The sequence below is a fragment of the Suricata suricatta genome, chromosome 1 (assembly GCF_006229205.1).
Source record: "Suricata suricatta isolate VVHF042 chromosome 1, meerkat_22Aug2017_6uvM2_HiC, whole genome shotgun sequence".
Lineage (NCBI taxonomy): Eukaryota > Metazoa > Chordata > Mammalia > Carnivora > Herpestidae > Suricata > Suricata suricatta.
The window spans coordinates 141,371,236-141,395,524 of NC_043700.1; the positions used below are offsets into that span (position 1 = coordinate 141,371,236).

Below are 24,289 nucleotides of genomic sequence, written 5' to 3' on the forward strand. Positions count from 1 at the left end.
GCCTTCCCTGATGCTTTCTTCTCTCTCCCATGATACTCCCACAGAAATCTGCTCAATTGTCTTTAGCAGTAGTCCCTGTGATTTAGGATAATTAATTGTCTGAGTCTCCATTAGCGTGTGGAGCTGCTCACAAAAAGAGATCATAGTTATTTATACTTTTAAAGTCCAGTAAGTTAGCATACAGTGTAATACTAGTGTCCGTGATTCAACACTTCCATACAACTCCTGGTGCTCATCACGACAAGTGCACTCCTTACTCCTGATCATCTATTTAACCCATCCCCCACCCACTTCCCCTCTAATAACCATCAGTTTGTTCTCTATAGTTAAGAGTCTGTTTCTTAGATTGCCTCTTTTTCCTCTCCTTTTTCCCCTTTTGCTCATTTGTTTTGTTTCTTAAATTCCACATATGAGTGAAATCATATAGTATTTGTCTTTCTCTGACTTATTTCATTTAGCATAATACTCTCTAGCTCTATTCACATCATTGCAAAGGGCAAGATGTTTTTTTTTAATGGCTGAGTAACATTCCAGTGTGTGTGTGTGTGTGTGTGTGTGTGTGTGTGTGTGTGCATGCACACACATGCACACCACCTCTTCTCTATCCATTCATCAGTTGATGAACATTTGGGCTGTTTCTATAATGTGGCTATTGTAGATATTGTTGCTATAAACATTAGGGTGGATGTATCCCTTTGAATTAGTATTTTTGTACTTTTTGGGTAAATACCTAGTAGTGTGATTGCTAGATCATAGGATAGTCCTATTTTTTTTAATTTTTTAATGTTTACTTATTTTTGAGAGGGGAGAAACAGAAGATGAGAGGGGAAGGGACAGAGAGAGAGGGAGACACAGAATCTGATGCAGGGTCCAGGCTCTAAACTGTCAGCACAGAGCCTAACATAGGACCCAAACTCATGAACCGTGAGACCATGACCTGAACTGAAGTATGATGCTTCATCAACTAAGCCACCCAGGTACCCCAGGGTATTCCTATTTTTAACTTTTTAAGGAAACCAGAGTGGCTGCACTAGTTTATATTCCCATCAACAATGCAAAAGCATTCCCCTTTCTCCATATCCTGACCAACACCTGTTATTTCTTGTGTTGTTGATTTTAGCCATTCTAACAAGTGTGAGGTGATATCTTATTGTAATTTTGATTTGTATTTCCCTGATTACCAGTGATGCTGAACATCTTTTCACCTGTCTGCTGGCCATCTGTATGTCCTCTTTGGAAAAATGTCTGTTCGTGTCTTCTGCTCATTTTTCAATTGGGTTATTTGTTTTTTGAGTGTTGAGATTTATAATTTCTTTATATGTTTTGGATATTAACCCTTTATCGAATATATCATTGGCAGATATCTTCTCCCATTCTGATGGTTTCCTTTTAGTTTTCCTTCACTGTGCAGAAGCCTTTTATTTCAATGTAATCCCAATAGTTTATTTTTGTTTTTGTTTCCCTTGCCCCAGGAAACATGGCTAGTGGGGCACCTGGGTGGCTCAGTGGTTTAAGTGTCCGGCTTCAGCTCAGGTCATGATCTCATGGTTCATGGGTTTGAGCCTCGTGCTGGCTCTGTGCTGACAGCTCAGTCTGGAGCCTGCTTCAGATTCTGTGTCTCCCTCTCTCTCTGCCCCTCCCCTGCTCATGCTTGCTCTCTCTCTCAAAAATAAATAAACATTAAAAAAATTTTTTTTAAAGGAAACATGTCTAGAAAGAAGCTTCTATGGCTGATGTCAAAGAAGTTACCACCTGTGTTCTCGTCTAGGGTGTTTATGGCTTCAGGTCTCACACTAAGGTCTTCCATCCATTTAGAATTTATTTTTGTGTATGGTGTAAGAAATTGGGCCATGATCATTCTTCTGCATGTTTCTGTCCAGTTTTTCTAACAGTAACTGTTGAAGAGATAGTCTTTTTCCCACTGGATATTCCTTCCTGCTTTGTTGGAGATTAGTTGGCCATACATTTGTGGGCCCATTTCTGGGTTCTCTCTTCTGTTGATCTAGGTGTCTTGTTTTTGTTCCAGTACCATTCTGTCTTGATGATTATAGCTTTGTAATGCAGCTTGAAATCCAGAATTGTGATGCCTCCAGTTTTGTTTTTCATTTCCAACATTATTTTGGCTTATTTGGGGTCTTTTCTAGTTCCATACAAATTTTAGAATAATTTGTTCTAGTTCTGTGAAGAATGCTGCTGTTATTTCAATAGGGATTGCACTGAATACAGAGATTGCTTTAGGTAATATAGACAGTTTAACAATATTTGTTCTTCCAATACATGAGCATGGAATGTCTCCATTTCTTTGTGTCTTCTTCAATTTCTTTTGAAAGCTTTCTGCAGTTTTCAGTGTACAGATTTTTTACCTCTTTGGTTAGGTTTATTCCTAGGTATCTTACTGTTTTGGGTGCAATTGTAAATGAGATTGATTCCTAATTTCTCTTTTTTCCTGCTTCATTATTGATGTATAGAAATGAAAGAAATTTCTGTATGTTGATTTTGTATCGTGGGACTTTATTTGTTTATTACTGCCAGCAGTTTTGGGGGGAGTCCTTAAGGTTTTCTATATATAGTATCATGTCATCTGCAAATAGGGAAAGCTGCACTTCCTCCTTGCCAATCTGGATTGTTGTTTGATTCCTAGAGCATAGTTATTTATACTTTTAGAGACTCATATTGTTTCTTATACAAAGTGAACATCTAGTAATGACTTGTTCAACTATAACTAATGCAAATAATAGTTATTTCCACTGAGTGCATACCTTGCATGCCAAACACTGTGCTTGACACACTTGTTTCAATACTTACAACTGTGTGAGAACATATAATAAATTGCATTTTGTACAAAAATAAACTGAGGATTAGAGATATGAAAATAAGTTGCCCTAAATAACATAGTTAATATATGGCATAGCCAAATTTTAAATCTAATTATCACTGGTTCCAAAATCATGTTCTTATTCATTTGCTGGAAGAAAGAAAAGAAAGGCAGGGAAGGAAGAGAACAATAGCTTTAAAACCTCTATAAGGAGACTGAGCAAAACTCTATAAAGAGACTTATTGCAAACTACTTTTTACTTTAGAATTTTTAATTAGCATTCACTCTTACATACGTTACTATACATTATAAGATTATTTCCTGGACATATAATTTTTATTTCTATATCATCTATATCTAAACTAGACAAAACTCTTAAATTATTGTATAGAATATTTTATTTTTATTCACACTTAAGAGCCACAATGAGTTAATCAAGACTTCAATCCACAAACCCTTTAGACAAATTATCCAGAAAATATATACCAAAGAGATATTGATCAAATAGTTGCTAGCTGGGGAAGGGATGGCAAGCACAAAATTCAAATATTTGAAATGCTAATAAATTCACTATTCAAAACACATTTTCATATTTTTTAGCTACTCTAATCCTCGTCAATGGACTGTCACCTTTGATGTTTCAACAACTTTTCCTAAACAGAGAAGAGGAGTAAGGACTATTATAATCCATAGCAATTATAACCCTGCAACTCATGAAAATGATATTGCAGCTATACAACTTGACAGAGACATCAACTTTACCAAAAATATCCATAGGGTGTGTCTCCCAGAGGCTACCCTGAATATTCAACCTGGTTCTATTGCTTATGTAACAGGATGGGGATCTCAAGAATATGGTGGTAAGTGTCTCGGGGAAAATAACAACAACAAAATCTCCTGGGACTGGCTGTTATGTAATTTTTTTTTAATTAGGAAACACATGAAGGACATGTTCTGTGGAAGGAACTATCTCATATTCTGATGAGTCCAACTTCTAGTTATTACTAAGTTTCCTCAGCAAAGCAAAGCAGTGTCCCTAGAAACTACGGGGAATACTCAAACGTAGTAACAGGGAAACATAAAATAAAAATGATGAAGAAACATGAGTTCTTCAATGCACCATAGATCTCAATGTCTCTCATATAAAGAAAATTTTTTACTTTGAAAAGATTTGGATAGACATTCTCTAAGCGTTTTAACACCCTTTGAAGTATTAACAATCATTAAGGTATTCTGAGATTAAGTGAATTCTGTCTCTAGCGCAAGAAACTCCACACACATAAACATTACTCACTCTTATTTATTGAATGAATAAAGTAGAAATAAAAATGACAGCAATGTAAAAGAACAGATAGGGCCATGGTGAAGAGAATATCAACCAGGGTGTGGAAGGACATAGCATAAATAATTTCCACATGCTTCAGCTCATGCTATAGATTGGTTTCCAAGAAACAATATGAAGTCTTAATTGTCCTAGAAGATACCTCATTGTGTTTTCACCACCCAAAGTAATTTGCTGTAATAGATAAATATGTGCCAATCACAAAAATGGCACTGCCATTTTGAAGAAACATCAATATAAATAAAATATTTCTTTATCCTTGAAACCAGACTGGTTTCTCTTTCATTGCTAGATTAAAGGTTACTCAATATGTAATTTTCCAATTCAAAATCAGTCAGTGAATAACTTAAATGCTGCTAGTCAATCTAAAAAAAAACAGATGTGTTTTGCTCTTGAGGTCCAAGAGGCACTGCATCACAAAGTAAGGCAAAAAATAAAATTGATCTGTATAAAGGGGTTATTCTTCTGTACTATTGGCATTTTGCTAAAAAGAAACTCCCAGCATATCTTCAATAACCTGCTTTGCTAAATAAGATATAGTGTTTTGGAGTATACTTTTTCCTTCCTGTATTTGACACAGAATCATTAATTTACCCATTTCACTTCTACTTTATACTTTACAGGTAGCACAGTTCCAGATCTACAGCAAGCACAGGTCAGAATAATAAGTAATGATGTATGTAACGCACCAAGAAGTTACAATGGTGCTGTCTTGTCTGGAATGCTATGTGCTGGACTACCTCAAGGTGGAGTGGATGCATGCCGAGTAAGTTCAAAACAATGCTATCATGTCACCATCCAAGTTCATAAGCATTTATTGGCACATGATACTGTGATAAGCATAGAGGTAACATAATTGTAATATTCAGCCCTGATCCTCCAAACGTTTGTTATCTAGATTGTACAGTTAAAATTCTATTATGAAGTTGATCCAACATTAATTTTGAGAAACCAGATTTCTGAGTGATAAACCATCTAAGCTCAAAAACAAGTCAGAACTCTTTTTGAACTCCCTGACCCCTATAACCAATCCTTTTATCTATAAAAAGAGGGTAATAATAGTACCTAGCTTTTTAGATAACACTAAAGATTAGCTGAAGGTTGAATATGTCTGGCATATGTTAAGCAACAAAGAAATCTTAGGTATCTTGGCTATTTTTGCTGTTAATCTAGACTGCGAACACTGATATTAATAACTTCAATCTCAAACTTTTAATTACTATAAAAGTGTAAATAAGCTAATTGCTCAGCTAAAAGTCACAGACAACAACTGATGTTTTAATATAAATAACACCTGAATATCAGTACCTTGAAGATAAAAAAATGTAAACAAAAAGCTTAGTTATTTCAGTCATAACAGTTTCTATAATTGTAGAACAGTACAAATGAGGGAGGGGGGAACTATTGAGATCAGGCCTGTCATTTTTAATCAAAGATAAAAATGTAAATAACTATGAAATTCTTACTTTAAAGTAATTAGAATAGGATTTTAATACTAACATTTTAATGAAATTATCTAAGCAATTAACGTGGATATGTCCTTTAATAGATTTTGATCCCATGTCTGATATCCAACCCCATATAGTAATAGCAATAACTACTCAGTATCAGAAATTATATTTCTGGAATTAGGAAAAATTAATCTTTTCTTGAGGAATCTGCTGCTGTTTTGGGGGTGGGGGAAACAGTACACAGAAAAATCAGGTTTATTCTTTCCTCAAACATTGCTGAAATTTTTTAATTTCAATTTTTTATTTAAATTCTAGTTGACATATATGGTAAAATTGGTTTCAGGTGTAGAATTTAGTGATTTATCACTTACATACAACACCCACACATCACAGTTCTCCTTAATGCCCATCACCCATCTAGCCCATCCCCCCACCCATCTCCCTCCACCAACCCTTAGTTTGTTCTCTATCTTTGAGAGTCTCTTATGGTTTGCAAACATTACTAGTTTAGTTCTCATATTCTTGAAAAAGTGGATAAGAAGTATGTCTTCCATAGTTTTTTTTTTAATTTTAGGCATTTTACCCAAAATGAAACATTTTTTACTGACTACAAGTTGTGTGTAAATGGAGAGGAAATGTTTGTCAATTTTCAAGAAACCATTAAATACCCATTAGCCCTTTGTTCCCTTTAAGTGGAGATATCTTTGTGATAAGGAACACTTCTTGTTCTACTTCCTATTTCTTTTTTATTGCTAGTTCTATAACAAGAAATTCTCAAACTTCATAGTTTTCAAAAAAATTCACCAAATAAATAATACACATCTATATTGACAATGCTGGCTATACCTAGAGCATTAATTAGAATTGACTTAGGGAATCATATGAAATATAAAAGGGCATTACTTATGCTTTACTCAAGATGTCCTTTACCTTCTGCATACACAATTTCCGCTCTTCCCCTCAAGCCCAGATCAAGCCATAAATCATCATGAACCTTCCCCTATCTGTTCCACTCCAGACCTCACTGATTTTCAGCTGAAATACTGTAATGCATAGAGTTTGTGCGTCAAAAAGAACTAGCGCATTGCAAAAGAGTTTATGAGATCATACTTGTTCATTTATTCATAGAAACTTTATGAATTGTTTTCTGTGGAGAGGAACTATTTATCAATTTCCAAGAAACTAGCTAGCACCAGATACAGTGCTAGCAAACAACGTTGTTCCCTGCACTCATCCAAGCTACAGTCTAGAAGAGGAAACACAAGCTGAAATGCCTGCCCAATAGGAAGTGAAGCTGTCCAAATACAGGATAAATTACATGTCCCTCTTAGTTCAACATCTGCTGGCCCACTCTTAGTTAGTTAGATATTATGCAGAGAAATCTCTTACTAGAAAGAATAGCAGCAAAAGCGCAATGATGAAAAAGAACTGGGCAAGAGGAGCACGAACACACAACCCAAAAGAGGCAGGTGCCAATCAGCTCCGTGCAGTGCTTGCCATGCAACTGGTGACTCACACACTGACCCTTCTCCCAATCTAGACCAATAATTAGAAGAGCTAGCTACTAAGATCAGTCAGATGAACGGCAAACTATTCTAAAAGCACACTCGGTAACAGCTGACTTTTCTTAGCACAGACTATATGCCAGGCTGTACTCAAAGTGTTACCTGTATAAAACTCATTCAAACATATAGAAACACTATTCACAGATGAGGAGACTGAGACCACAGAAATCTATTACACAGGTTACTAAAGGGTCATATGACTGAAAAGTAGAGGATTCCAACCCAGGCTATCTAACTCCAGAACCCACAGAATCAGTCTATCATGCAGCATGTAAAATGGATTAAATTTGTCTCTCCAACTAGATTATTACATTTGTTGGTTAGTTTATTATAATTGGCCAGTGTTTCATAAGGAGTGTATTACTCATTGCCTTATAAACTTCTTTTTGATTATTCACCAAAGAACACTTTTTGATGAGATATTGTTATGCAACAGACACCATGCAGGGTGTTATGAATAGGAAGATGAATGAAACATATGAAAATTTATCCATTCAACAAATATTTCCTAAGCATCTCCTGTGAGCTAGAAGCTTGGGATATAGTAGTGTCCAGAATAGGTATGACCTAATATGGCAGACTTTACAGAATAACCAGAAAAACAGACACTGAACAAGTATCCTAAATGCTGCGAGTTTTCCAGCAATGTGGGGATATCACAAGGGGAAGTGGTGCAAGGGAGTAAGTTCAAATAGGCATACAATGTGTTTATGTAAAATAATATAGAAGCAGTGAGAGAGATACACACAAGATGTGGGACACAGGCAATGAAAAACTAATCCAGCCCAAAACCTGAAGGGGTGGCAGTGGGGAAGAAGGCATAGGTCTAGGGAAGGCTTCCTGGAGGAGGTAAAGTGTGGGATGGGAAACAGTCAGCCAGATGACTAAGGACAGTCTGGGAAACATGCTCCTCATCTTCTCACACCTGTGGAAGGAACAATGTATGTTCTTAAAGGATTTTGGTAATTTTCACATGAAATTGGTATAATTTTTCAACTTGGTATAACATTTCAACAGGAAATGCCAGATTACATTTACTGTCATAATGGGTGTGACTTCTACTGATAGAAACTCCTCAATCCTTCAGGGTTGCCTCACACTTAAATAATCATTGTGTTTCCTTTTAGGGTGACTCTGGTGGCCCACTAGTTCAAGAGGACTCACGTCGGCTTTGGTTCCTTGTGGGGATAGTAAGCTGGGGGGACGAATGTGGTCTGCCAGATAAGCCAGGTGTATACACGCGGGTGACAGCCTACCGTGACTGGATAACTGAAAAAACTGGGGTTTGAGCAATAAAGGCATCTCCTGGCAAAGTCTGTATGCAGATGTATGTCTAAAATTCTAAAATCTTGCCTTTCAGCTGCAAAAGAAACTGAATTTTAACACCCTGTCACATAAATATCCTTTCACAAACACTTTGTTCTTTATTACTACGGATTTTGTTTTCTTAAGAAAGCTGTATGAATGTTGCATAGTATTGTGGCTGTATGCCAGGGGAAACATGGAAACTAGTTACAGAGGTAACAAAGTAGTGAGAAAAATGGGTACCCTGAGAGTAGACACTAGAGGAATCTGGATAAGTCTACAGTATCAGAGGAGGCTTCTCTGAAAAGTCTCCTTGAAGCTGTTAAGTGAGCAAAGTATAGAAACTTGCTAAGGAAGGAGTGGTAAAATAATATTCAAGACAGAAAGAATACCATGAGGAAATAAAAATATTTGAAATTTCTGGTTACTCAATATTCTATGGGTGGTGTAAGTCCTAAAATTAAATATGTGAGGTCATTGTACAACAATCTTAATTACCCTATAAGAACACACTCCCATAGAAACTGATGAATTTCAGGTATTTAAGATCAAAGCTAAAATAGTCACTCCTCAACTGAGACCCAAAGAATTATAATTTTTATGATGACTTTTATTAAAAATATCTGAGTCTGGGTGGCTCAGTCAGGTAAGCGTCTGACTCCTGGTTTCAGCTCAGGTCATGATCTCACACTTCATGAGATCAAGCCCTGTGTCAGGCTCTAAGCTCTCTCTCCCTCTCTCTCTCTTCCCCTCCCCAACTTGCTCTCTCTCTCTCAAAATAAATAAATAAACTTTAAAAAACATCTCTCACCTATGTGAAAGAAAGAATTTACTTCCTCTGTAAACTGATGATATATACCTATGCAATCTTCTAAAGTAACTTCCAACAATACGGAGCTTTTGAAAAACTAAATAGGAGTAATCTTAAGAACTAAAGATCACAGTGGCAGTTATGTTTGAGAATATAAGGACCCTCAATAGCTAAATCAAGTAATGAATTTAAAGTCATATGCAAAGAGTTGTCTTGCAAAGAGAAAAGTTAAACAGTTTAATTTCAATAAAACTGTCTTAGAAAAGGAACGTTTCTCTTTCCTTTTTTCTCCCTTTCTCTCCCTTACCCACACATTGCCAATGGATGTAAATAAAATCCATTAAAATTTAATGGCACAGTAATTTATATAGTCTGAATCATGAATGTGACTGAATTTTTATGGGATCCTGACGTTAATTACAGCTTGGTTACTCATGACAGTCCATGTGTCAGGGTGTCCTCCTTCTAAAAGCTAACTCACAACACCCAGGTATCAGAACTACAACATGCATTGCGATGAAAACTTGCATTTCCTCACCTAAACTGTGAAGATACCCTCAGGGAAGTCATTTACTTTTAAGGAAAAGAAGTTGAAAGTTTAACCAACTTGGTGAAATGTGCAAATTATTGGTACACCTCATTTCAAATAAAGTCTTTTAAAATGATTTCCCCACCTAAGAATTTATGGAAGTTATAATTTATGAAAGAATCCAAAACAATTTATTTAATTGGTTCTCCAACAAGAGAAATGCCAAGCAGACTCTAAAGGCTTGGTACTTTCTGCTGCCTTATAATCAAGCTCTGTAACTGAGGCAAGCGTCCAGCTTGCCACTCCCTGGTCTCACCCTGTGAGGACAACTTAAACTGGTAATTCTGAGTAAGCCTCATGGGGAATGTGTTTTTGTGTATAGGTGTGTTGGTGTGTACATGTGTGTGTATACATTCCCTCACATACTCATAAACATTTTAATTTATTCCTATGTATTGAAAGCTATATACTTATTTAACAGAAAGTAGAACAAACTCAACTTATTGAAGATAAAATATTATTTAACAAATATGTTTACTTTTATGAAGAGAAGGGAGACCTGAGGACCTTCTTTCTTTCTTTATTTTTAATGCACTGATGGGTTTCATTTTCCTGAGAGCTAAGTTAACTCCATGAAAGCAATTTTAATATTTATAAGAGGTCCTAGAAGATTCAGGGGAAATCTTTTATAATATCAAAAGTGAGTCTTCCAGAGCATCACTTTGCCATGAATAATAATTACTCTGTAGTTTATATGAGGATGGAACGAAGATTCCATTAGATTGTTTATCTAAATCTGTCACAGGCTCGAATTTACACAATTCAGTTGCTATATTCCAATTTGCTAAATATTAAATGGTTCAAATAGATCCAAAATGGGTTTTTTCTTTATATTTTTCATATGTCTATATAATCCAAATCTCAATACAGTCCTTTTCGTTTCTAATCAATCAGTTTGATTAACCTCCTATGGGAAAAACAGATCAAGGGAGATACTTAGGCAGAAGCTTAGATGATCATCTGCAAATGTTTTAGAGGATTTCTGCAAAAAGTCAGGCTTAAAAACAGATCATTTCCATGGTCCCCTCCAGGCTAAGATTCTATCACGATAAGGAAATAGTTTGGGGGAAGCATGAGATCGCTGAGAGAAAGAGGAATTTCAGAGTATTGGGACATTGTTTAAGCTGGTATGCAACCATAAAACACAAATCATCTAGAGTAAAGAAATCAAATCAACCAAAATTCAAAAAGAAAAAATAGAAATCCATTTTGGAGGGAAAAAAGCCCAAGGAATTCAAAAAGCAAACAGAACTCTCAGGGCATTTTCCAAGGCCACCTCTACCTTTAACCTCCAATCGAACAAATTAGACTGATATTACTACTGCTATAAAAATCATGTAGCACACTAATAAGAGGGTTTTTCCCTACAAAATTCATCCATCTAACCAGTCATTCATTGTTTCACCCATCCATTTATTTATCAATATCTTTTGAGCACTTATAATGTGCCACACATCATTCTGAGCCAGCCAAGCCACCTTCTAGGAAAGAGCAAGCCAGGCAGAGAAACAAGCAAGTATAAAAGTCCTGAGGTGACAAATTTATGAGTTCGAGGTACAGTAAGAAGTCAATGTGGTTGGACTAAAACTACTCCAGAGAAACTGGTATTAGAGAAGGTTGAAGAAATAGGCACATGGGCCATACAAAGAAGTTTTGATTTTATTCTAAATTTGAGGGCAAGATTTTGGAGGAGAATCGCAACACGTGGGTATCAGAACAGCTACATGCATTGTGATGAAATCTTCTATTTCCTCGTGTGAAGTAACCTACATTGAAGTCACTTATTCAAGAAAAAGAAGTGACAAATTTAACCAGCTTGGTGAAATATAAACACAAATTGTTGGTATACCTTATAACAAATAAACTCCTTAAAAATCATGTCCCTGCCTGAGTATTTGTGAACATTATGATTTACAAAAAACAATCTAAAACAATTTATGTAATTGGTTCTCCACAAAAGAACTGCCAAGTAGACTCTTAAGGCTTGGCACTTTCTGCTGCCTTATATGATCAATTTTCCATTTTCTAAAGATTAATATGACTACTCCAAGAGAAACAATTATAATAGAAGAAAGGTAAAAGGGAGATGAATCAGAAGACTATTCAGGAACCAGGAAAATGATGGAATTGACTTGGATTGAGGAGCTAATAGTGAAGATAGTGAAAAGTACTTGAATGCAGGAAATATTTGTAGAAAGAAACAGCAGAAATTTCTGATAGACTAGACTTGGGGGCTGAGAGTAATCAAGGTTGACTCAAATGTTGAGCCTGATTAACTGAAAGGAAAATTTGGGAGACGAATCCAGTTTGAAGATGGGGAATCAGAAGTTTCTTTCTGAATCTGTTACATTTGAAATGTATACACAGTCAGGTCAGGCAAACAAGTGTAAATTCACATCTGTAGCTCAGAGAAGGGATTGAACTGCAAATATGAATTTGATGGCATTACACTTTCAGGAAAGTAGGGGACAAAATCCATTTGGATGACTAAAAGAGAGGATGGGAAATTTAGCTTTTAGAAATAAGGAAATGTATTGATGATTTCTAGAAATATACTGATGTCTTAAGATGAAAAAAGTTATTTTAGTATCACAACAACAACAAAAAAAGCACTTAAAGAAAAATGTGTTCAATTTTATTTTATTAAAATTAAAAACTTATTATTCAACATATACTATTAAATAAAAAGAGGAAAGGACAGAATGAGGGAAGATACTTACAATACATGTAGTTAAGTGGCTCATACCTAAAGTGTATGGGGCATTGCTACAAATAAATAAGGAAAAGAGGTAATTTGGTAAAAAAAAAAAATGGACAAAAGATTAGAACAGGTATATCAGAAAAAAGGAATCTGAATGGCTAGTAAATGCAATAAAAGGGGCTCAACCTCATTAGGAACAAAGAAAATTAAAAAATAAAAACATTATATTATACCACAACTACACATCAGTGGATAAAAATTGAAAGTCTGACAATATCAAGAACTGGCAAGGAGGAAGTGGTGTAAACTGCTATAATAAACTTAAGGAAATAGCAATTCCATCCAAAGTGACACTAGAAATGGGCACACATAAGCAGGAATATACAAACCAGAATTATTCATAATAGCCAAAATAGTGACCACAAAATGACCATCAACAGTAGAATGGATAAGTAAATTCTGTTATATTCATACAATGGATTATCATGCAGCCACAAATATGAATAAACTAGAGCCACATTTAACACAATGGACCTTAAGAACACAAAGTTAAACAAAAGAAAACAGCCATCAAAAAATATATACTATTTCATTTATAGGTTTTTAAACTGCATTGTTTAAGGACTCATTTTACTCATGAAAAACTTTTCAAAAAAAGCAAGGCACCTATTACCAAAAAGTATAAAACAATATTTACCTTTAGGGGACAGGATAGAACTGTACCTAAGAAAGGAACGGCAGAGAGCTGCTGGTTGGTTCACAAACCTCTTCTTACCTTTATGGTAAGTCATTAAGTTGTACACTTATGTTTTATGTACTTTCCCATATGTATATTATTTTTCACATCTCTGATAAAGAACAATAATCAGCATTGTCAGGCATAATAAGGGAAAACAATAATTCTCAGGTCATTCAGAAAAAAGCCCCTGAAGGAAATATATGAAACTTTTTAAAACATATATATCACTGTAGATAGCAGAAAAAATTTTCCTATTCATAATCCACATTAATATTTTGATAATTGTTTTCAAAATTTGAATTTTTATAGATATAGTATGATTGTCTATCAATGTTCACATTGTTAAGAAACATAGTGTGTATGGTACTATTTCTTGTGCTAGTAATTTTCCTAAACTATAAGTTTGGGGATAAAATTAATATATAATCTCATTTTTTAACAAGAGACAAGCTCAAATGATTCAGAGATTGTTAAATAATAGCATTTGCAATAATAAAAAAGTAAAAATGTTTTAAGTAAAAAAAGGCTGCATGTTTTTCTATGTGTTTGTAAATAGAATACTTGTAACATTCCTTAGAAAAGTACTTAGTGATTCAGTGACCCCAAGTTTTCCTTGCTGATAATTATCTACCTTACCATTTTTAGTCTCTCTCTAAAAAATTACAAAATCAGAACTAGCATTTTACAGCCTTTAACATTTTCAGGGTTTTCATAGGAAAACTCTTGAAATAAGCATCCTTTAATATTCTAACCATTTCCATTTTAATGACTACAACAATTTATTTTCCCGTTTTGGTTCTACTAGTCAAGGAAAATAGTCAAGGTTTCCCATCAGGTATTTCTTTACAATTTGCAATAAGGAAAGGAAACTACCAAATATAGTAGCCGAGTCTATGACTTTAAGACACTAATATATGCCCAGAAGAGATAAATTCAGTAAGTCCCTTGGATATAACTAGATATTTAGATGTTTGGACTCATAGCAGGGAAAATGTCAGAGTTTTGCCAAAACCTATTTCATCTAGCTTTCTAAACTATCACAAGCTTATAATTTTTAACAGTAGTTTTCACTGCAGGAATCTAAACTAAAGAGAAGCTTTATTATGCCAGAGCCTTATAGATACATTTTTAAATGACAACAATATAAGATAAATTTGATAAACAGTAGTGGTACTATTGGTCTAACTATTACGGTCCAGCGTTGGATAGTATTTTCACATTATCAGACATTTTTGCATATATTTGTTTTTAAGAAAAAGATAAGGAAATAAATTGAACCCATAAGATGATCTAATGGTCACATTAAGTTGAAGAAGCAAGAATATTCCTTTAAAAAGTTGTTTGACCTCCAGATAAAATGTTAGAAGTTAATTGAAGTGACCAAGCACAGTAAAAAATGGCAGAAGACAGCCCAAGTGCTGGTTCTGTGACTCAGACCAAAGCTCTCCCTCTGTGTGCACCACCTCTCACCCCTGCACTATTCTTCCACTCAACACTGGGCTACTGAAGGGCCATGGTAGGTCACGGGCAGTGCTTCCATTTCCTTATCTGTAAGGCTTCAACAATAATGTTCCCTACTTCATAGTGTTTTACTTTGGATAAAGTGAGCCTTTTAATAAATTGTATGAAACAGACCATATAAAACTTACTAAGAAGAAAGATTTAAAAATAGAATAACACTGAGCCAAAAAGAAATTTTTAAGTGGGAAGTTTTGCTCTGAAGTTATACAGTCAAGTAATATTTTTCACAGCCAGCTATACATTTTAAAAGATTATTTTATATTAATTCTTGATTTTAATTTTAAGCAAGACATCTTTTTCTAAAGATCTAATCACACTTTTAAAAAAATACTGCTCCTTAACAGAAAGTGCAAAATCCTCTTAGTGTTGTAATTTCCAATCCTATTAGGTGAAAGATTTCAGTTCCCTCCAGTATAGCTGGATAATTAAATAAAGGCTATCTCTTTTTTGATCAGATTGCATTGAGCTCCTTTTCAGAATTCATGCCAGACAAAACCTGATCAGGAAAAGTTAAAGTGTGAAAGCTTCAAAGTTCAAACTCTATTGTTACCAACCATTTACATTTTCCCATTAAGTGAAATTAAACCTCTCCTTTTATACACACAGATCAGGCAAAGTGCTGTCCTTAAGTTAGTGTAAAAGAAACCAAGTTCTCATAAATATACCTTCTGGATCGCTTTCTTTTATGAAAAAAATAAAGCCTACAATATTATGAAATGAGCATTTGTTAAATGATTACCATACTCATTTGGGTAGAATTCACAAAGTAAAGACAATTTCTCTGAATTCTAACATAAATATATTGGAAATGTGGTCATTAACATTAAAACTTGCTCCAGATAAAAGGTTTATGAGGATATCTGTTTTTACTGGCAGTAGTTTTGTTAAGATACCCCCACATATGCAGATTTCTGCATTACCTCAATTAAACACATGTATTCACAGTCTCTTCACTTGACCAATTTCAAAGTTACCCTTCAGCTAAGAAAATTTGTCTTATTCTAGAATTTACAGATATTTCTCACCAGCTGCTCTACTTCATTAGGGGGATTTGTTTGTGATAAGTAGAAACCATAGGAGCAAAAATCCATTTTTTTCCCATGAATGTTTTGGAAAATAATGTGTGACAATGGAAGCAAAAGTGACTGATACCCTCCTCACTGAAAGGATGGCTGAAATAAGATATTGTTATACCCAAGTTTCCAATATTGCCCCCAAAAACCAGAGACTACCAGGGAGACAGAGTCACACATGCAAAAGCAAAGGGCTTTATTACGAGTTTTGGCTTGCCGGGCCTAAGCTCCGGCTCACAGACTTTACTGGCTCAGTGGATTCATGCTGAGAGCCCCGAACATGGTGGGGTGGGGGCTTTTTTGGGAAGGGGGCGTTACAGGAAATGGCAACACAGGCACAGTGATCCAATCCCTACCCCCTATCAATACTGGCAATAACTTTAATCATACATCGATACTTTTAGTGAGAGCCAATCACAACATTTAGAGTATTGACCAATCACAAAGTGGGCCCAGGACCCTCACGTAGAGTGTGACTAGTCTTAAGCAATAGGTGATTATCTTATAGCCTCCATCTTTAGGCCACCCTTAGAAATATTAAAGGTGTTAACTGGCCTTTCCTGATTGGGTATTACAAGGGTGGTCCCTCCTTCCTTGGTCAACGTGTGCCCTTCTATTGTCTAATGATTCTGAGAAGCCAACTTCAGACTTGCGTTCTTACATTATAATAGTCGATATTGCTTCCATTGGTGATACAGTAGTTGGTAGCTGCTTCCATCTGCTAAGCAGCAGGCCTTCCATATAATAAACCCTTAGAACGCTGTATAAGAAGCTAAGGCCCAGAGAAGCTAAGTAAAATGTCTGAGATCACACAGTTGGTATATTGCCAACTTAGGATCTCAAGGCAGTTTTCCAGATTCTAAAGCCTGTATACTGATCCTTTAGAAACTAATCGTAGGCATGATTTGATTTTCACATGTTATTTTTAGTTTCCAAATTCTGAGTTTTTAACCTAAGAGTCAGAATATCTAAATACAATTTCCTCTCTACTATGGTCATCATGTTCTCATCAGTGCCCCCCACATGATGAGGGTCAAGACATTTTGATAATGGATTTTTCCAGAGTTATATGTATTGACACCCCCTAATATCAACAAACATATACTAGCTCTAATTCAAATTGGTACCTTCAAAATCCTGATACTCAGATGGTTTAGCAAATTTCCTTGTTCTTTCCTGGTGTCTCTTTAGACATATTCTCACTCTCAGTGTGATGATATAATCCATATGCCTCTTTCTTGAACCACACTGCTTCCATCCATAAGTATCACATAGAAGCTGGCCTGTTTTCCTCTTTGCCAGGCTCAAATATGCCTACAGTGCCCATGAAGCCATTCATAAATCTATGACACCTATCTTCACAGTGAGGCCACAAATGCTACCATCTCTGGAGATTTCCCTAAACCCTTGGGAATGACGGAGTTGTCTGTGCAAGGGCAGAAAGAATAGCTTCTCAGTCTTCCCCCAAACCCATGTCACACTTTTTCATAACAGACAATTCTGATGGGGTCCAGAGTCTCAAGAAATAGCTTTCCAACATTTCACTCAGCTTATATTAATCATCCATTCCTTAAAATTTCACCAACTCATTATATAAAAATGTTCTGTGTGGGGCCTTGACTTCTTTAAGAAATAACAGTCCCCAGGGACCTAATGCTTCCCCTGAACTCCCTCTGGGCACTGCTTTTCTAAAAGAAACAAACCTAAAGCTTCCATATATACCAATGCAATGAAAGCAGACGGTGAGAGGGAACCCAGGATGAAGGCATGAGGGGTGCTGGTAAAAGCTTCAGGGCTTCAGGTAAGTCAGCTAGAAGTGGTGTCCTATTAATAGTTTTAAATGACTCTAACAAGAGAAAAAATACCTTTAGGGTTTTTTTTTAAGTGTTCTAGTATACATGATCACAAATGTTAGGCATATAGGAGAGATATTTCCAAACACATAAAATTATGGAATTTAAAAGGAAACTTAGAGCTGTAACTTCATTATAACATCTTTCTATGGCATTTTTGTTCTTTATAATTCTTTAAACCTATCTTCTATCTTTCCTTGATACTTCTTAAATATCCCAATGCTTAAAAACTAAAACTTTTCTAAAACCTTCTTTTCTGTATAACTTAAAAGCTGCCTCAACTTTAACTTTTTTTTATGTTTTTTTTTATTTATTTTTGAGAGACAGAGAGAGACAGCGTGAGCAGGGAGGGTAAGAAAGAGAGGGAGATATGGAATTTGAAGCAGGCTCCAGGCTCTGAGCTAGCTGTCAGCACAGAGCCCCAGGTGGGGCTTGAACCCAGGAACCGTGAGATCATGACCTGAGCCGAAGCCGGATGCTTAACCGACTGAGCCACCCAGGCGCCCCTCAACTTTATTTATTTTTTTTGCCCCCCAACTTTTAAGCTCACACTCACACTTGCTACCCTAAGCTGATATATTTTCTTGCAATACACTAAAGTACGCATCCCACCAAAAGTAATTTTCTTCATCACATTTCTCTTTCAAGCCCCCATTCTGCCTAATGGTGGTAACTACACACTCTATTCTTAGTAGATTTCATCAATCCATGGTTTTCCCAGATAGCTTGGGGTTTTCTCAGGCAAGTTACCATATTCTCACTATCTACATTTTAGGCATCCTAGCTTACATAGTGTCAAAGAACAGGGGCTGAGGGGCTGATCTAGAGTCATTGTCTAGACTGCGCTTTCCAGAGACACATTGCCCTGTCTGGTCTGAAGGCTTTCTCGACCCTCCACACCAGTCTCTCAGAGGTCTGGGTTCCCATTTTGTCTCTGATTCAGACTCAACAAATCATGAAGGTGGGTCAACCAGCTTTCTCACACACTTTCTGCACACTTCTTAGAGGCACAGAATAAATGGGCCACTGTCTGCCACCACACTCCAGTCACCACCAAACTCAGCAGGACTACTTCAGGGTCTCTCTGCCTCAATACACTGAGAAATCCCTGTACATAAGTGCTTAACCACCATGATAACTCAGCAAGGTGTGAGATCCCAGGAGATTGTGAGCCTCATATGATAAAGCAGTGTATTTTGAGAAGTCCACATGGAAAAAGTAAGGGTTGAGCTAACTGTAAAGAATGAGTAGGACTTGCAAAGACAAATGTGAATGAGAAGAACATATTGGAAATTTTGAGGACATAGGCAAAAGCACAGAGTATGAAATACTCAAATACAATTAAAATGGAAAATTTTAAAGTAATTATATCTGATTAAGGTCCTATTCATAACTGATACAAGAACTGCCATTATTGTTCTTTTTCATTTTAATGCAAAGATGACTTCTCTGATTATCTGTCCATTTACATATTTGGGAAGAAAGGAGATAGCGTAGGTAGAACAATGATTCTACTTGATCATAGAATGAGTCTCTTCAACAAAAACCTGTTACCCAGGGAAGACTTTTTTCCCAGAATAATTAGATTCTCCCTTACTGTGGGTCCCTGCCCTCTGGCAAATTCTTTCTCTTCCAGATGGTTAAATATGAGGATGTGCCGTAGCTAGTCTCCACACCAAGATCTAAATTGGCTGCTAAGAACCAGGATGCTCTCCAAAACTGGGAAGATTACTGGTTAAATCCATATCTATTTTTAGTAAAAAAAAAAATCAACACCCTTTGGATTTTCAGGGAATTAAAGTGTTTTAACATGTGCTAGTATTAGAATAACAGTAAAAATTTCGTGGAGAAATTCATAAAAGGATAATGTATGTGTTGAAGGAGGCAAGACAATTATAATTGGAGAGCATTCAGATCTTAATGGAGGGTTAGAACTTCGGAGAGCTATTAGCCTTTTGCCAAAAAAGCAATAAAGAAATTCTCACAATCTTTAGAAGTAGATTCTAGTGAGAAGAGCAGCCACTTGTCTCCAAATTCACAAGAGGCAACACTGAGTAAAAGCTCACTGTCCTTCTCAAACCAGGAGACCCCATTGCTCCTCAGTCACAGCAAACGAGACTTACAAATTTTGCCTACACTTGGGTCATAGGATTATTTACAGAGCAGCATATATAGGGCTCATGTTTTACTAATATAAAATTAATTAGTAAATGTTCAGAAAGCGCTTTGAAGATGAGGCGTTTGTAGGAGTGCTAAATATGATCATTATCATAAAACACATAGAAGTCACGGGATTTCGTAAGCTAAATAGGTAGAGAATGACTGCGGCACACAGCCCTGGAGGACAAGATGGCGCAGACACACACTCCTCAGAGACAGCACGCATGGACACCGCTGCAGCCCAGGTAGGCTGAGGGCAGGTGGGCAGCAGGAGGGTTCGCCATTGCTCCTCAGAGAAATTCCCTGAAGGGGCCAAATTCGTCAAAGTCGTTTCATTTGTATCCTAAAAAAATTTTTTTAATAACCGTTTTATAAAAATAGGAGCACTATATATCCCAAATGAAAGAAAAACAAGAATGATTAAGATGGATAACTTTTAATCATTAGAATCTGTTTGGCTTGTTAATTTTGTGAGACAGCTTTCCAGCAAAATTAAAGCATTCATAAAAAGTATGCTGAAACTGCCAAAGTCAAGTTGGGACATTTTAATTTTAAAATGAATTTCATCTTGAAGATGGAAAGAATATAAGATAGTAATAAGTATTGATTTCTAATGATGTATGTCGATAATAGAGACATTAATATATATGTTCACAATAGTGTCTTTTACCTTCAAGCTGTGGCAGACAAAAGTTCTAAGTATTAATTTTTAAACATCACAATGCTTCGCTACTAGACATTTTTGGTGGTGTGATTTAAAATTTAGCTGGAAACACAAACAGGGGATTTGATTTTTTCCCATTAGCAATGCCATATGCTCAGATAGCAGTTCGCCTGAAAAATCAAACAAATGTCCTGACTGATTCCATAGTACACACAGATGAACAAATAATTTTTGTGTTTTGATTCTTGAGTTAATCAGATTAACACAAAGGTAAATGTTCACATACACATTAATCTATTTTCCAGGAAAATCAATGTTTTGACAAACTCTTTGAGCCTGGCCCATATTTTTGACAAAATCTTTGGACAACTTTTCTGGTTGCACTATCTTGCCAACGTCTAGATCCTAGGTGAACAGTTCAAGATTGCGTAGGAAGTAACTTCACAATACACAGCTTTAATAGTCAGTCACTTACATATTCACATTCATATTTAGTTTAATTAGCTATAAGAGAATCCCTGAAATGTTTTCCAAATTGTTACTGTTCATCCTCATGAATTAGCAAAAAGTCTGGTAAAAATGTTTAATCTTGGCTCTAATGTGTTAACTCACTCAACTCCTTATGCTCCATAAACAGTATGTGAGAAATAATGTGTAGACATACTCTGCTTTCAGCCATTCAAGGAATTTAAAAATTTTAAAGCACAACTCATCAGAAAGCCGCTTTTCCTGAAATCATTAAATAATCCTCAGTATCATTACCATTTTGTCATTACACCTGAATAGCTTCAGGACAGACTTGCTGAATAAATTAAACACTTTGAAAAAATTAAGGCATGTTGCTAAAGTCAAAACAAGTTTCTCTATTGCTCATGTTAACTCTACTCAAGACCTAATTTCTACCAAATGAGTAGTCTATTTTCAACCAACATTCCAAATAATAATAACACTTAGAAAAAAAAATGGAATTTATGTGTCTGGCATTGGTTTTTAGAGGAATACTTAAAAGAACTGGATATTGATAAAGTTTAATTTCCCTTTTGAATTCAGGAATACATACAAATGCATATGCACACACACATGCATGTACACACACACACACATACACAAATACAGGGGACTCTACATTCCAAATCAATAAAACCCGTTGCAAGTAGGAAGAACATCTGCATCTTAGAAAACTCAGTTAGTGGAGCACCTGGGTAGTTCAGTCAGTTAAGTGTTCGACCCCTAATATCAGTTCAGGTCTTGATCTCATGGTTCCTGGGAATGAGCCCCACACTGGGCTCCATGCTGACAGCACAGAGCCCGCTTGGAATTCTTTCTCTCCCTCCCTATGCCTCTCCCCTGCTCATACTCTCATACTTTCTCTAACACACTCTCTCTCTCAAAATTAATAAGCAAAGAAAACTCAAATAAGAATGACAGAAACAGTTCATTTGCCTTTAAAATTAATCTTTATTCATTAACCAAAATTTTACACTTGTAAATCAAGATAGTAAAACCACTGGAGTGATCTCAGATTTTAGGGGTAAGAGAAGTGAGAGCTGCATGTTAGAGTGGCATATAAAACTTAATTTTCCTTATAGAGGTCAGAACGAACCCTAATCTTAACTCTAATGCTAAATATGCTGATAGTCAAAGGACAAATATGTACCTGGAGTGCTTATCTTCCCCAGGTTTGAACGGTCCTGAAGAGAAAATACTGTCCTACATGTCTTCTTCAAAATTAGGACACCAGTATGGGTGATTTGCAAAGTCCCTTCCAGTTCTAGAAGACTATGTGTCTCTCATTTTAAGAACTTTACCCTTGAGAGAAGTTTGAAGTCAATCTCCCAAGTAAACAAATTCTTATTTACAAGAATCACTTTTTATATCAGCTTATAGACTAGTAAGAGGAAACAAGTGTATCTGTAAGTTCAATTAAGTACAATTGCCAATATTCAATTTTTTTAACCTACAAAAGCAGCAGTTTTTAGATAGTTCAATCTATTAAAAGGGCACAGTTGAGATGAATAGAAAATATATGTCAAGTTTTAGCCACCAGTTTCATGCTACAATTAGTACATTCTCATTAAGGCTTATTCCATGGCAAGCTGTGTTGAGTAAAATATACAGACATAAATGCAGATATGAAGGAGGAGGCTTTATGACAACACACTCATCTATGGGAATTAAGTTCCCAGGGTTTTACCATATAATTTAGTCATTTATTTTTTCCCCATAATTTTAAACACTTTTCTAGATTCAGTGTGTTGGTCAGATTGTGGATATGTAGAGGAAAACATTTTTCATATTGAAGTGTCTTTTAGGGACTTTTATTTTATCTTACTATGAACCAAAACTATTCATGGACATCATATTTTCATAGAAATATTGATATTTTTACATGCAAGGTGAAAACCTAATTTGTACAGAATATATTTAAATGGTCAAAGTGGTTTTTAAGTAAAATGAAACTTTTGGGGTGGCTGGGTGGCTCAGTCAGTTAAGTGTCCAACTTTGGCTCAGGTCATGATCTCACAGTTGTAAGTTCGAGCCCCGCATCAGGCTCTGTGCTGACAGCTCAGGGCCTGGAACCTGCTTTGGATTCTGTGTCTCCTTCTCTCTCTGCCCTTCCCCCTTTCATGCTCTGTCTCTCAAAAATAAATGAATGCTAAAAAAATCTTTTTTTATATTTATAATAGTTTATTGTCAAATTGGTTTCCATATAACACCCAGTGCTTCTCCCCACAAGTGCCCCCCTCCATGGCCATCACTCCCTTCCCCCCTCTTCAGTCCTTGGGTTGGTTTTCAACATTCAATAGTCTCTCATGATTTGTGTCCCTCGCTCTTCCCAATTGTCTTTCCCCCTTCCCCTCCCTATGGTCCTCTGTTAAGTTTCTCCTGTTAGACCAATGAGTGCAGCCGCTCTGGAAAACAGTATGGAGGTTCCTCAAAAAAATCTTTAAAAAAGTAAAATGAAACTTCTAAAAACATGACACTTGGAAATGTCACCTGCATTGGATATCTAGTTAAGATTATCTCTTTAGGAAGTAGCACCTATTCAGAAAATGACTATTAACTAAAAAAAACAAATTTTTGATAGGTAATTAATTCTGTTTTCAAACAAAAATAAAATAAATATAGGCATTTCAAATTAATCATGATTTAGTATGGACATTTCAATGTACATTGATATAAATATATGAAACACACATACACACAAACATAAGCATACATGGAATACTGAACATAAGGCTAAAGAATATATAAAATATTAAATATATAATATAAATATAAATTATATAATATAATCCAAAATGTTATAGACTGAATTGTGTCCCCTCAAAATTCATATGTCAAAATCCTAACCCCTAGTACCTCAGAATCTGACTGTATTTGGAGATGCGATCTCCAGAGTGGTCATTAAGTTATAAGAAAGTCATTAGATGGGCCTCAATGCAATGTAGCTGGTGTCCTTACAAGAAATGTAAATTTGGACACGGACATACACAGATAAAAGACCGTGCGGAAATGATGGCCATCTACCAGCCAAGGCAGGAGACCTAAGGAGAAACCAATTCTGCCAACACCTTGAGCTCAGCCTTCTGGCCTCTAGAACTGTGAGGAAATAAATTTTTCTGTTTAAGCCCGGAAAAAAAATGAAAATAGGAGACACATATGTACAGAGGGAAGACTATATGAGACACAAGAGAAA

The 24,289-nt window shown here is 35.8% G+C and overlaps 2 protein-coding genes across 2 annotated transcripts in view; both read left to right on the top strand.

Annotated features, from left to right (window-relative positions):
• The window catches only part of LOC115301925 (transmembrane protease serine 11D-like), a gene marked incomplete at its 5' end in the record, with an annotated part of 32,426 nt that extends 23,964 nt beyond the window's left edge, over window positions 1–8,462 (top strand). The window contains 3 exons of the mRNA XM_029951946.1: window positions 3,416–3,679; window positions 4,785–4,923; window positions 8,301–8,462. Coding sequence (XP_029807806.1) covers window positions 3,416–3,679; window positions 4,785–4,923; window positions 8,301–8,462 — 565 coding nt within the window. The remainder of the gene's footprint in view (window positions 1–3,415; window positions 3,680–4,784; window positions 4,924–8,300) is intronic.
• An 11,652-nt stretch (window positions 8,463–20,114) lies between these two features.
• LOC115301936 (transmembrane protease serine 11C-like) overlaps window positions 20,115–24,289 on the top strand; it is a 54,710-nt gene continuing 50,535 nt past the window's right edge. The window contains exon 1 of the mRNA XM_029951955.1: window positions 20,115–20,170. Within this exon, the coding sequence (XP_029807815.1) occupies window positions 20,115–20,170 (56 nt within the window). The remainder of the gene's footprint in view (window positions 20,171–24,289) is intronic.